The 16,289-nt window shown below is 36.8% G+C and overlaps 1 protein-coding gene across 2 annotated transcripts in view; it reads right to left on the reverse strand.

The window, feature by feature from the left end:
• Positions 1 to 16,289, reverse strand: part of LOC149787116 (uncharacterized) — a 153,259-nt gene that overhangs the window by 39,201 nt on the left and 97,769 nt on the right. For both annotated transcript variants that reach the window (XM_089977631.1, XM_089977630.1), the window contains exons 7-9: positions 10,804 to 11,014; positions 7,611 to 7,693; positions 3,664 to 3,915 (exon numbers count right to left, since the gene is read on the reverse strand). In XM_089977631.1, the coding sequence (XP_089833757.1) occupies positions 3,664 to 3,915; positions 7,611 to 7,693; positions 10,804 to 11,014 (546 nt within the window). The remainder of the gene's footprint in view (positions 1 to 3,663; positions 3,916 to 7,610; positions 7,694 to 10,803; positions 11,015 to 16,289) is intronic.

Consider the following 16,289-nt stretch of genomic DNA (forward strand, 5'->3'; position numbering starts at 1 on the left):
AAGGACAGGCCATCTTCACTAGCCTATCTACACTTAGGAGGTTGGAGCAGATATTTATCTGCCATGGGTCTGTGAATTTCATGTTATGTATCAGCAAACCATCATATGCACTCAAAATGAAGTTGTTCAAATTTGAACACTGTTCTTACATGATCAAGACCATGGGAGCAGATAATTTAAATGGATTCATAAATAAGCAAATACACCTGTAGTAGCGTCTCTCTGGTATGCAGTCATACTTTCAATGTTAAATGCACACCGTATCCTTTTAAAGTCAACTGCCTCCACCATTTCCAACCTGCATACATTGCACTGCTCTTAAACGCTATTGGTTAGTTGGCATTATATAAGGGAGGCAACTCACGAAATCCAATAAATGTAGCTGGGACACAACACTAAAGTTCTCGATGAAAATGTGAAAAGAATAGTTACAAAAGTAAACGTTTTGTGTAATAAGCTGAAAAATGATTGATCACATTTATGAGGCCATGCCAAGCACGGTTAGTGGTAACTGGTCACACAGATATAATGCCATGTCTAGCATTATTGTTAAATCATGGGGATAGGACTCAAATTCATAACGTATTTGCCTGATGTGTATACAAATTCATAAAATTTAGAGTTTAAATATCTGCTTGTTGATGAATCATTGAATTATTATTTAGTGAGTGAAAAGAGTTCCAAGAAATTAAGGCTCTAATGGCTGAAAATAATTTCCATGAATTCAAAATATTCCATTTCTTCCTGTTAAGCAGCTAGTGTTGAAACTATCTCTCTTATTCCTAAATGATAACAACACTGTGGTGGCCTTCATGAACATAAGATTAGTGCCAGTTTAATTAAGAACGAAGTTGACATCACATACAAAACTATTCTCCAGATGGCCATTGTAGCATCCAATTCAGTGAGGGTGTATATATAGAAATAGGTCTTCATCTGTGTGGATACAGATGCCAGTGGCATTATAATAGTTTAGTGAGAGTGTACATATAAAATTAAGTCTTCATCTGTGTGGATACAGATGACAGCAGTATTATAATAGCTTAGTGAGAGTGTACATATAAAAATAGGTCTTCATCTGTGTGGATGCAGATGCCAGCAGTATTATAATAGTTTAGTGAGAGTGTAGATATAAAAATAGGTCTTCATCTGTGTGGATACAGATGACAGCGGTATCATAATAGTTTAGTGAGAGTGTACATATAAAAATAGGTCTTGTATAGTCTGTTTTGTAGGTCTGACAGATGAAGGTATTTCACTGCAGAATGTCTGGCATAGTCTTCATTGTAGTTCTGACAGATGGATGTATTTCACTGCAGAAGGTCTGGCATAGTCTTCATTGTAGTTCTGATAGATGGATGTATTTCACTGCAGAAGGTCTGGTATAGTCTTCATTGTAGTTCCGACAGACGAAGGCATTTCAATGCATATGGTTTTATTTGATTGTATTGCAGGTCTGACAGATGAAGTATTTCAAAGCATGTGGTTTTATTTAATCTGTATTGTAGGTCTGACACAAAAATCTGTTCAAAGCACAAGGTTTGGTATAGTCTGTATTGTAGGTCTGAAAGATGAAGGTATTTCAATGCACAAGGTCTTGTACAGCCTGTATTGTAGGTCTAACAGAAAAAAAGTATTTCAATGCACAAGGTCTTGTACAGCCTGTATTGTAGGTCAAACAGAAAAAAAGTAGTTCAATGCACAAGGTCTTATAAATCTGTCATCAACAAAATGTACTTCCAACGATAATCCATTGGTATAATCGAAGCATTGCATGTGTGCTTCTTGTAATTGGAAACAGCATGTCATGAATGTTAACAATATTATAAAACCCTCGAAGTTGAGTGTTGGCACCTAATCTATTTTATGTCATCACGCTAAAACTTTATAATTTTCACTCTTTTGACTCCATTTATGCATGGCACAAATTGGTAATGTAGACCAGTTTTGTATAAATTGTGTCAGAACACAGGTTTATCAATAAATTATAAAATACAAGTAAAAATGTATGATTTCAAGCAAGCTTTGGGTGGGTGGGTGGGGGAATAGCCATGGTTTGGTTCAAACGCTTACAGAAAGAAGTGTATATGAAACCATTTTCTAGAGCTGGCAACCCTCCTGACTCCCAATCCATGAAAAGATAAACATTAATGAATTTTGAACACAATTAGTGCAAATTATACCATTACACTTTGATGGTCAGCATGCGTTATATCAAAATCCAAAATAAACTTAAAATATTCACAATATATATATGTACAAATTTATTTGAAGCCAAATCACTTTTTATACAAAAAAATAATGCTATTTGTCTGTGGCAGTCTTGAACTTACTCAACTGGCTATGGTAAATTTGTTTTCAAAACAGTTCTGACTTCTTGCCTGGTGGTTGATCTTGGGGACTAAAATTGTTGCAAATTCTCACACCTAAGGAGGCCCTAGTGTCCAACTTATTTTTGCTCACAATAGAAAATACTGCTTCAATGTCGCTGATTTCCATCAAAGAAAGGCAGGTTATTTTCAATAAGAAAACTCACAATGGTTCAGCAATGGTAGTTTGCAGGTCTTGAGTCAAAGACCGAAAGTACTCCAGAGCTGAAATCTGCTGGGTGCTCTTAGTTTTCACAATATCTTTTTTCCTAGCAGTATGCCTTTTCACATCGTCTCTGCCACATGCCTACTCACATCGTTGTGTATAATTTATCTGTCATACATGTACTATTATTATATAGTAAATGTTTGACGGGTATAATGTAAGCAACAAAACAAGCCCATGTGCAAATTCCCAACTTTTAAATTTGTATGTGTATGTGATTTTGATTTTTAAAATAGCTTTAACAATTTTTCAGTCATATCGCTACGATGTCTGCAATGTGGCAGTTTATAGTGATGTCTAGCACTGGGGCATCATGCCGCAGACATGTAGCATGATGACCCACCCAGTCACATTATCCTGACACCAGGCCGACCAGTCCTAACACTAACCTCTTAATGCTGAACGCCAAGCGAGGCAGCTGTTAGTACCATTTTTTAAGTCTCTGGTATGACTCGGCCGGGGAGTGTAGCTTAATTACAAAACAGTATTAATTCAGACGTTGAACGGTTAATGATTAGTGATGTCAGCACAAATGGGGAACAATAAGAACTGAAACATATTAAGAAATATGTAAATCTTTCAACATCTCAAAAATTCCTACATTTAAAAAAGTGGTCTTCATTTAGAGTTTGCCTAAAACTAATTACAGATTCTATGAGTATGTACATGTGCCATTTAAAGACAATTCCAGTTGGGCCCCAGACTTATACACAAGTATTTGTAACAGTTCTGTTCCAAATATAGACTAAGAATTTTAAAATACTTGCTACAGGGCAAATTATTGTATTCCTGATTTAAGCCGTTTGAGATTAGGGAAATTGTGATTTTCTGCATCCAGTGTGAATCGCTATCTAGTGTCATGAAATTCAGTCGAAAATCATGAGGGCTGGCAGGTCTGCAATTTCAAACCTCAAGATCACCAAATATTAGCGTGGTGTAACTTTAAGTCCTAAAATATACATATGCATTCATCATGCTAGACTTAGTGTGAAAAACAAAGTTAAGCATTTCCAAATCCAATAATTAAATATTTTGCATAGATGTTTTAAACTGAGTGGAAATGTGTACCTTCACTCCAGCAGCCTTTCGCTTCATCAGGTCTTGTTCCAGGGGGAGCCAACGCGCAGGTATCTCCTCCCCCCAGTATGGTTGCTGCGATGCCACCTCTACAATTTTCCTCTTCAAATCTTCCAAGTTGCTGTCTACAATAGTGTTGTCAATGGCAAAGTCCTCATCAACCAGGTGAAATCTGGTCGGTTTGTCTTTCAGATAAGAGCGGATCTGCCTGAAGTATCTCTCACAGATCTCATAATATCTGCCCTAAATAATTGGGAATAAATTGATGAAAAATATGAGTAATGGCAAAGACACTAAATTCATCACGACATAAGTATTTATAGAAGGTACAAGTCCATTCATCCTAATATGTAATGACAAACAACCCTATTTCATCTCTGACATAAATATTTATAGCATGTCCATTCATCACAACATTTGCGTTTCCAGTGTGTTTTCAGTTACTGACATTTTGTGCATACTGATTCAGATGTGAGCTAGTTAAATTTCAAAACAACAATTTTAAAACTTGCATATAGCAAAATTTCTCTAAATTAATTTCTCTATGAACCCGACTCTCTGCAGACTGGCAATTTATTTTATTTAAAGTGAAGGGCATTTTAATAACAGCAATTCTCTGTACATATACAGAAATACAACTATAATAATAATAATAATCAATTCTCTGTAAAGAAACTAAAATACAGTTATAATAAAAATAATCAATCCACCATAAATATACTGAAATACAAAATGAAAAACGAAAAAAATGGTGTTTTTCTTTCTTCCAAAATATTATATTTTGTCTTTAGCAGTCTGCAGTGCTTTTACTTTAAATTTTAGTATCTATTTTTAAGACTGTACACACTGTATTAAATTATGTTGTCTCATTTTTTATAATAATGATCAAAGTGCAAATAATTGATCCGTTAACCCTTGCATTTAAGGACACAAGAGACCCAAGTAGACTCACCTGGGTTGCATAAAATTGCACATGACCATTTCATCCAGCTGACTTGGGTAGATGTGTAATAACAGGATTCCATACATTGGATAACATTGATTTTAGCAGTCTGATCAAAATCATATTTAACATATGGACTCCAAAGTGGTAAAAAGACTCGGTTATTAGATTGCCTGGTATAACACGTCGTGAAAAATAAATCTGACTCCACTCCACCAAGACATGTCTTAAAAAAGCGACTCCACTCCACCATGTTTCAGCAAGATTTGCAAAGAGAGAGAGACAGAGATTTCCTGATTAATGCCTGTAACTTGCAGTACGTATATATCATACAGGACAGATTACATTTTGAGAGTTGAACTATCACAGAGGTAAAATGTAAGGCAGTCACAGATAACAAAAACACTGGCTACATAACTGACTGGCAATGACAAGGGCAATAACTGCATAACTGACTGCAAATGACAAGGACAATAACTATATAACTGACTGTAAATGACAAGTGCAATAACTATATAACTGTCAATGACAAGTGCAATAACTACATAACAAACTGTAAATGACAAGGGCAATAACTACATAACTGTCAATGACAAGGACAATGACTATATGACAAACTGTCAATGACAAGTGCATTAACTACATAAACGACTGTCAATGACAAGGACAATAACTATATAAATGACTGTAAATGACAAGAGCAATAACTACATAACTGACTGTCAATGACAAGGACAATAGCTATATAAATGACTGTAAATGACAAGGACAATAACTACACAACTGAATGTCAATGACAAGGGCAATAACTATATAACTGACAAGGGCAATAACTATATGACTAACTGTGTAGCTTTAACAATTTTTCAGTCATATCGCTACGATGTCTGCAGTGTGACAGTTTATAGTGATGTCTAGCACTGAGGCATCATGCTGCAGACATTTAGCATGATGTCCCACCCAGTCACATTATCCTGACACCAGGCCGACCAGTCCTAACACTAACCTCTTAATGCTGAGCGCCAAGCAAGGCAGCTGTTAGTACCATTTTTGTAAGTCGTTGGTATGACTCCACTCATCTTTAAACAACAAAAACAAGGAAACAGAACTTCATTGAAGGATGAATCATCTGCAACGCAAGGAAAGCCCAATAACATTATACAAGGAAACAGAACTTCATTGAAGGATGAATCATCTGCAACGCAAGTAAAGCCCAATAACATTATACTTCCAAATTATTGACTTTGTGATGTGGGATCACCCTTTCTATTATGTGTGGATTTCACTGGTAATTGCACTCCAAATTATTGACTTTGTGATGTGGGATCACCCTTTCTATTATGTGTGGATTTCACTGGTAATTACACTCCAAATTATTGACTTTATGATGTGGGATCACCCTTTCTATTATGTGTGAATTTCACTGGTAATTGCACTCTATTATGTGTGGATTTCACTGGTAATTGCACTCCAAATTATTGACTTTGTGATGGGGGATCACCCTTTCTATTATGTGTGGATTTCACTGGTAATTGCACTCCAAACTATTGACTTTGTTATAGTGGATCACACTTTTTATTATGTGTGGATTTCACTGGTAATTGCACTACAAACTATTGACTTTGTGATTTGGGATCACCCTTTCTATTATTTGTGGACTTCACAGGTAATTGCTCTCTATTATGAGTGGATTTCACTAGTAATTGCACTCTTCTATACTCTGATTAACTAAGCCTATTTACCTCCATGACTCGTTTTATGTCCAAGGGATCGTTGATTTTCAGATATAGTAAGATTATCATTTCATATGAAGAGTATGATGTAAAAGTTAGATTGGGGTTAATTCCTCTGTGGAAATGTTTTTCTGATGTGTTAACATGGTGTACTGGCTTGACTCTTATCTAGTTTGAGAAATTGTCAGTTTCCTTTTTATACTGAGATCTGGAAATGATAAAGTATTCAACACATTCACTAGCTGCAGACAACATGCCATCTGTCCTCAGTTTCGGCAACTATTGCAGATTTCTATGACCAATGATGTCACACAAAAGAGCATATCTTTCCCCAAGGTCATTAATCTTGTTTATGTCTGATCAGCCATGGGAGAAATGGCACTTCATGTCCACATGGAAAGGTTACTAATTTTAAAATCCATTATTTTAAATACCTCTTCAGCACTATAATAGAAATAAAGACTAGGAACCCCAGATAAAGTACTGTTTGGTTTTGTTCCCGTTGAGAAAGTGTGATTACTCTTGGCTGACCATGCACTGACTTAGGGATCTCTACATGGTCCCTGTACTCAATGTCTCTCTGCTTTGCATTCTTGTTTCTTTCCAATTATATCCAGGGCATGTCAGTCCCATCCTGGTGCTGGTACTATTCCACCAGTAATTTGTATTACTTGCCTATGTCAGCTTGTTTTTCAAGTTGTGCCAATATTCCATCATAGATCCAAGATTTTGCAGGCTGCACCAAAAGATCTGTGTTCATTCTATATGTTAGGCTGATCCCCCATTATTTTCCAAGGCTACTGGTTTAACCAACGTGAGTTCTAATTGCAAAGGTCAAAGATGGGTAAAGTAGTTGAGAATCCTATCAGATATTGAAGCCATTGCACCTAATGGTGTTGCCAGTGACAAAGAAATTAAGCTAGCTGTAAGCCTTGTACCATAGCATGAAAGTGACATCTGCATTCCATTACTATGACTCTTGTGGAGGTTAAATAAACAAAAAACATTGCCAAGAGTACTAATAATGTAATTATCATTGCTTTGTGTAAAACCAATGTTTTGAAAGTCTTGTAGTGAATTCCAGGAATACAAACCAAATGCATGGATAGCATAATCCAACCAATGGATATAATTATGTCTGATCAATGTTCAGCCATTCAATTGCCAGATAAATATATACAGATAACAAAAACTATTCCAAGAAGAAATATTAATGCTAAAACATTTCTACTTGTGACCATTGTCATAACTGTCAGACAAACCTTTGCACTCTTCTTGCGACCTGGCCACAGTCCTGACTTCTTTTGTTTCTTGAGATGATCTTCAGCAGGCAAGGCCTGGGCACCTGCAAAATGAATTCATTATGCTGCAATCTTTGTTTCATAAATCTAACGTATCTGAACCCAAAATCGTTTTCCAATAGGGTTTGGAGTTGATGGAACATAGCATGGAATCCTCCCTTCCACTCTTTTAGTTTCAGTCTATCACTATTTATCACTGTTTTAAAATAAAATAGGCAGCATTTATAATAATTTCCATCTACTTTTCCTGATAATTTACTAGTGCTGAAATCAATTTTCAAATGAAAATACATTTTGCTGAATATCCAGTCAGGAAATTGGTTTTCAAATATCTGCTGCATCAACTCTTAAAGAACCCAAGTCATAATCAAACTCAGGGAGAGAACAACTGATTGGTCTACCATACTATATACACTAACTGTACACACCATACTATATACACTAATTGTATACACTAGCTGTATTTACCATTCTCAATACACTAACTGTATACACATACTATATTCACTATGTAAACCATACTTTATACACTGTGTACAACATACTATATACACTAATTGTATACACTAACTGTATTTACCATACTATATACACTATCTATATGCACCATACTATATACAATAACTGTATACACCATACTATATACACTAACTGTATACACCATACTATATACACTAATTGTATAACCTAACTGTATTTACCGTACTATATACGCTAACTGTATACATCATACTATATTCACTAACTTGACATACTAAATACACTAACTGTAGTCCCTAAAAGCTATCAACCTGACAGCAGCAAAATTACCCCAAAGATGTATGGGAAAACCTTTAGGATGAAAATGTGTCATGCGACAAAGCACCAGGTAGTGACAGCATCCCGCCCGAAGCTATCAAATGTGGAAAACCAGCATTGATTAAGCCACTGCACGAGCTACTTTGCCACTGCTGGGAGGAAGGAGTAGTCCACCAAGACATGCGTGATGCCACAATTGTGACCCTTTACAAAAACAAGGGCGACCGCAGTGACTAATAATTACAGAGGGATCTCGCTCTTGAGTATTGTTGGTAAAGTGTACGCCTGCATCATACTCAACAGGCTGCAGTTGCTGGCAGACCGTGTGTACCCGGAATCACAGTGCGGCTTCAGAGCAGGCAGGTGGACGACAGACATGATCTTCTCCCTACGACAACTCCAAGAGAGAAGCAGAGAGCAAGGTCAACCACTCTACATGATGTTCATCGACCTCATCAAGGCCTTTGAATTGGTCAGCAGGAAGGGCCTTTTTGAACTTCTGAGTAAGATCGGTTGCCCCCCAAAACTCCTCAGCATGATAATCTCTTTCCATACAGATATGAAGGGAATGGTCCTGTATGATGGATCCTCCTCAACCTCCTTCCCAATTAACGTGGTGTGAAGCAGGGCTGCATGCTGGCACCAACACTTTTTGGGATCCCTCATCACCATACTTAGACGATCTAATGGTAATAGCATTGGGCCTTAATTTCCCTGTCGAACATTGGCCCCGGTGTTCGACTGGTTCAAGTTTAACTGTGCGGACTCAGTTTTAGCTTTTTCTGATTTATTGTAGCCTGTATTGGGCTTATAGGAATTGCCCTTCCATGCATTGTAACCTTTGTTATTCTTTCTTTGTGATTTATAATGATTTTGTCTATGTGTATTGTTATTCTGATCGTTCTGCCAAGTCTGATGCTTGTCCTTAAATTTTTCAGGTTTACATGCAGAGAAACTGGTCTGGTTGGACTCAATAACACCCTTGAGGTCAGCAGTCATGGACTTAATCTCCTGACACAGATTATCTACCACGTTTTGCAGAGCTTTACCATTTTCTGCCTTACTTGAGGTTGACAAACCACTTTTAGGACCTATAAAATCAACAGATTGGACACGCTGTGTTTTATGGCGGTCGGCAAACTGAAAAGCTTCCAACTGTGTGGCTAAGATTTCTGCATCACTGATATCCCTAGCACGTGATTCATGAATTCTCAGACGCATGTCAGATTCAGGGAGTGCATCTATAAAATGATCCCTTGCTAAAGTGGAAATTACTGCTGTAGGAGCTCCTGGATAAGCTTGGCGAGTCAACTTTTTAATAGACTGTGCCAATTCTGATATGGACTCATCCTTTCGCTTTGTACGAGTTTGTAGTTTGGCTTTAAAAATCTCAGCTCTGTTCAGAGAACCATATCGCAAGTCAAGTACATTAACAAGACTGTTGTAGTCACATCTTTGAGCTGATGTCAGTTCATTTAGTAAGGCACGTGCACCCCCAGTGAGGCTGCTTGCCAAATACAAGGACTTTAAGTTGTAATCCCAGCCATTCAGCTCTGATACAATCTCAAACTGAGATAAGTATTCATCTAAGTCTTCTGTTCCGTCATACAACTGTGGTTTCATTTTGAAAGATCCATTACTTTTATGACTGTGTGATTGTACGGGGTGGGGTAGGGTTAGATCATGAACCTTTGTTGCATTACATCTTGATACCAAACCATTCAGTACGGATTGATCATGCTGACCCTGCACCTGATGCAGCAAAGTGTGCTGACTATACTGATCTGAATTGCCCTGAGGCACATGCCCAATTGTTGAACTAATAGTACCTCTAGGCTCACTCTTATGCCTAGAGATTATATTTGATTCTTCTTGATCCAAATCCTCTCTATTTCTGTTGGAAGAAGAATCAACTCTGATGCAACTGGAATGCATCCGCTGTTGTCTCAGATCAGTCACAAACTCAGAATGTTGGTTTTGGTCACCTCCACCTGTCTTGTCATTTTTAAAACCCACACTGTGAATTTGAGACTTCAGAACCGAGATCTCCTTGTCCATGCGAAAAAACGCCGTTTCAGTAAACTGCACCAAACTCTCTTGGTTTGCATGTAATTTCTCCAGCATCTTTTGCCATATCAAAGCAAACTGATTTTCTATCTTGGACTCAATACTAAGCAGTCTTGCTTGAACTGCATCAGTTATAGAGGTTTGGGAAGTTACAGTCCCCACCTCTTCAGCATCTTGCACATCAGACAATTGTTTTTCTGAAGTGTTTGATGAGCATTCCTTGTTAAGGGAGGTTTCATCATGATTCACAAATAATTACTGATGGATTTTACCCATCCACTTTACCTACCTGTCATGCTCAAAACAGGCAAAGCCTCCGCTACCCCTTTTGTTTTCTGTGATTCAAAGAACTTTTTCAAAGCTCCAAAGATGGTTGAGGCCCTAGGTTGTTCACTGGAGGTAGTGACAGCTGGTATTGATGTGGTGGGCTGGGTGAACTGTACTGTTTCAGATGTCACAGACGTTGTTTCTGACTCTATTTCTTTTGCAGGTTCTCGTATCTACATAAATTAAACAAGACTGGTAAAATTCCCTTATGGAAATTATTTGCAACATTCCAAATCTAAGTAAGAACATACCACTGGTAAGGCAAATCATGTATGACTATCAAACTGGGTTTAACTGTTTACAGTATGCCATACACTACTTCTTCAAATCTGGCTTCAAAGTTTCAAACAAATGGTACTATCATAAACCCATTTTATTACAAGAAATGGGTAAAAGCAAATGATATCTACGTCTAAGTTAACACGGAAAATCTGCTGAACCTATAATGCTCTCCTAAGACAAAAATATACTTTCGTTTGGCTGGGTATTTGGAAGTTTTCTCGAGAGAAGGATAAAACTGATTTAAGTTATGTAATAATGTAATACAATTATGTTATCATTGCATTACCATGGTTCTAGTCCCTTCCCAAGACCCCAAGAACATTATTCCCTGCTCCTATTAGTAACTGAAGGTCTATGATAAAATTAACATGATCCTAGTTTGACAGATTAGTCTACTTCAACAACTGGAATATCAGCCTTCATTTACCTGGACTGAAACTTAGGGTAATATGAGTATTGTTGGAGGAGGGGATTCCGCATCATTTAGCTGGCAAGTATTGATAAAATACTTGTATCCTCCATATAACTATAATGTTATGGAAATAATACAATTCTCTCACAGATGTTTTATTTTCCAGCTGAATTTGCCCATTTTATCCCCCATATAACTATAATGTTATGGCAGTAATACAATTCTCTCACAGATGTTTTATTTTACTGCTGAATTTGCCAGTCTGATGGCCTAAGATAAGCTGTAAAGTGAACTTGTCATTGTTGTCATCAAGTTTCTCTACTCCTGACTGGAGTATGGTTTGACAGTTTTTGGGTCTGATACAACTGTACTGAAAGTTACTCTTACTAAAGTGTACCATCTGATACAACTGGACTGAAATTTACCCTTACTAAAGTGTACCATTAAGCAAAGGTAAATGCAATACCCTTACTAAAGTGTACCATTAAGCAAAGGTAAATGTGATACCCTTACTAAAGTGTACCATTATTCAAAGGTAAATGTAATACCCTTACTAAAGTGTACCATTAAGCAAAGGTAAATGTGATACCCTTACTAAAGTGTACCAATTAAGCAAAGGTAAATGTGATACCCTTACTAAAGTGTACCATTAAGCAAAGGTTAATGTGATACCCTTACTAAAGTGTACCATTAAACAAAGGTAACTGATACCTTTCCTAAAGTGTACCATTAAGCAAAGGTAAATGTGGTACCCTTACTAAAATGTACCATTATTCAAAGGTAAATGTGGTACCCTTACTGGTGTACCATTATTCAAAGGTAAATGTGGTACCCTTATTAAAGTGTACCATTATTCAAAGGTAAATGTGATACGCTTACTAAAGTGTACCATTATTCAAAGGTAAATGTGATACGCTTACTAAAGTGTACCATTATTCAAAGGTAAATGTGATCTGATACAATTGGACTGAAAGGTACTCTCATTATGATGTACCATTAATCAAAGATAAACCCACACAGACAGAAGTGAGATGGCGGTGATCCTTAACGGTAAGCACTTTAAACCCCTCAGCCACTCAGGACCCCTTTAATCAAAGGTAAATGTTGGTTTGATATAACTGGACTGAAAGGTACCCTCCCGATGGTGTTCCATTAATCAAAGGTTGTTGTTGTTGGGTTTAACGCCATTTTTCAGCACAAGACAGGCTATGCATAGTGGCCAGTATTAATAGTGGAGCAAGAACCCGGGAAAACCACAGGAAGAACCACCGACCCACAAGAAGCTACTGGCAACCCACATACCCACATTGGCCAAATCCTGGACTCAAACCCACGCAGACAGGTGAGATGGCAGTGATCCGTAACGGAAAGCGCTTTAGACCACTCAGCCACTCAGGGCCCCTTTCAAAGATAAAAGGTAAATGTGGGTCTGATGCAACAGGACTGAGCGGTACCCTCACTGTTGTGTATCATTAATCAAAAGTAAAATGAAAGGAATGGTGTGTTGAAAGCCAGAAGACAACCGTCATAACATCCAAAGAGGAATTATTTCAAAAATAACCAAGAAGCAGCAAGAGCCCTGACCTCATGAGCTTTGATTGAAATGAAAAATGCATTTATCATTGTGCAAGAATAATAACTCTTTTAATAGTCCAAACACTGCATCTTGAGATGGTCCATGTAGCTGCCAAAATATCAGAAATACCTCTCTATATCAGGAAGACAGTAATGAACCTTTTCTTTACTCTTTAAGTTTGATATATATATATATATATATATATATATATATATATATATATATATATATATATAATGATACACCACTAATGGTGCAATTGATCGTTGTCAGCATAATTATGACTGAGACTGAGAATTTCAGCAGGAAGAGATGTTACAAAATGTAGCAGATTCCTGGCCTGAAGTTTAAGTTGGCACAAAAGAGACAGAATCATAATTAAAAAAATAACAAACAAACAACTGTTATCTACTAAGAAAGCATGGATTTCACTCCTTGTCAACAATACTAGGGAAAGAAAGAAGACAATTTTACAGGTCAGTTTAAATGTAGTTCTGCTAGGAATTACAGGTTGTCTGAAACACCCATGATGTAACATTGTCTTATACAATTGATCTTAGAGTAGTCAAATACATAAACAGAAGTCTGAGAGGGATCAAATCCAACTTCTGCTTGAGAATTAGGCAATAGCATGTCATCATCTTCCAACAGAGAATCAGACCCCTCAGAACCTCATGCCTGTGGAGGATGTGCTACAACAAGGCCTTCATAACAAAGAGTAACAGTGGAGAGTGGTCAGAGAACCAGACTAAGTTTGAGGCTTGTGTACTGTGACTATTGGCTGCTGTACATTTATCCATCATTAGACCATTTCTTTACCTTTTATCAAAAAGTACCAATACATAATGAATCTGTGATACATGCTTTCTCAGTCAAGAAACCCGTACGTTTTCTTGGAATAGTTTCATGTGGATAATATAAATAGAAAATAAGGAACATAGAATGAGGTCTATTGATGAACACAGTGGCTTGTATCTTTGTTTACAATGTAATAATCAGTCATATATGTACTATATACTAATACAAAAAATAAGTTGTAAATAGGTTTAGTATGTCATTTTCCCTTTGCTAGTGAGAGGACATTATTCCATTCAGCGAGTTGCACCTGTATATTATATATATGCGGCACAAATCTATGGAAAATATTCTTCAATTATATCATCAACATCCTTCCTTATTTTCTTGGTATCCAACCCAGGTAGTTTGACCATACTATGTTGGTCTTCACTGGACTTAACATGATCAAGAAATAACATTTTATTATTGAGATGTTGAAAACATACAATGTTAATGTTACAGCATCATCATTCATCATCAACAGATGTTTTATTGTACCAATAATTTTTTTGTTAAGATCATTATTTGGCTATTCAATCACATTCTGCTCAAATAACAGACATAGGCTGTGTTGTTTATTTTCATATTCTTGCACAATCACACTGGATATTTCTCCTAATCGAGGAATTGATACTGTCTAATCCAGAGAAAACCATCTACAGAAGGGTCTCTGGTACTCTGGTTTGTTTTATAAAATCAGAATCTGTTGGTGAAAATTGTGGTGGTCCACTATAAATCTACGATACCAGAGGCTATTCAAACATGGTTCTGATCAATGACTTATATATGACTTCAGTGTAATTGCATTCCATGGAATCCCCCGCAAATATTTCAATGACGTTGCACAGCATTGGCTTGTGTACCTTGATAGCAACCATTGATTCTTTTCCTGTTATTGATTTAATTTTTATGCTGAAGTTCATCATTTGTTTGATCTGATATGATCCTGTTGGGATGGTAACGACTTCCCAGAATGGAGCTTGTCCAACAGTTGCATCATCGGGTTTTTTGTGTGAGAATACCATTGAGTTGTTAGTGTCTAATCTGCCATTTGATTTTGCTAAGATATTTGGCCAACTATAATAAAGTAATAATTGTGCAAGTGTGATCTCAAATGACCGAACATTAGTAGTATTTATCGGAGTTGGAAAAACAATATCGAATTCTGGCCATGGTGAGGTTGCTGATATCATTGTGGTTGTCAGCAGTGTTGTGTTAGCAATGATCTGTTCCAGTTGTGTGGTTATTTTTGCAGTCATTGTTATCTATACAGTGGATTCTAGATGTGGTGCTGGCAATATTGTTGCCTGTATTGGTACATTTGTGTTCTAGTGATACTAAAAGTAAATATCCTTGATCACAACAAATTCACTGTCTGATATTGCACCATCATTTAACCATGCTGACAGTCCTGATGATATATTTATGCAGGCATATGTCACCACGTAAGTTATTTCTGTGCGCTTGTGCAATTTTTACTGGTACATGTAGATATTTCTTTTGCAGTAAAATTGAGTTTACTGGCAATACCAACAACAACAGAGACAAAGATTCCAACCATGGGCAGTATTACGTGCATCACTGATAATGTGCCACTTAACGTCATTGTTGCAGCTACAAGTGAGGAAACTGCGTATACAACATTGTTGATGATGATGATTTGCCTGCGATATTTTTTTGTTTTATTATGGGCTCATTGATAATTTCTTTCAGCATTGCCTTCCATGCACACACTTGTTTATACTGAAAGGATTGTGTGGGATTCATTATTTTATACAAAGTTATTAATTTAGGTGTTTTGTGACGAATTCCAGACGCCACCAATATGTTGTTGCAGTTAATTTTTTGTCTTCTGGATCCAGTACAAATGTTTCCTTGGCATTCTAATTTAACACAACTGAGACGGTTCCAGGAAATCTATCAGTGGAATAACTCCTTAGATATGTTGTATATATCTAAAATTTAGCAATGCTAAACACGGAGAGCCTGTACACCCCGGTGACCTGAGAAGTACGTCTGACTGAGTAGTTTTGTTGTGACCATATTGCTAATCCAGACACTACTGTATATATGACAATGAGTGGAGTTGTATGAACAACATAATCCTGAATCACTTTGATTTTTTTCGGTGCTGTAAACTAGGCGTGTGCAAATTTCAGCGAGCTTAATGTTGATGACCGTTAGATTTACGAAGAAATTATCTATGGTTCTATTTATGTTTCTATGAAAACTTGTAAACACGGTTACATGAAGATTATATTCAGATCTGAATGTTGTCAGTCCATCATTGATTGTTATTAATGAGTTCATCATCAGGATGTTGCTGTTGTCCACGTATTTC

Source organism: Sinohyriopsis cumingii, chromosome 12 (genome assembly GCF_028554795.1).
Source record: "Sinohyriopsis cumingii isolate HCF-2022 chromosome 12, ASM2855479v2, whole genome shotgun sequence".
NCBI lineage: Eukaryota > Metazoa > Mollusca > Bivalvia > Unionida > Unionidae > Sinohyriopsis > Sinohyriopsis cumingii.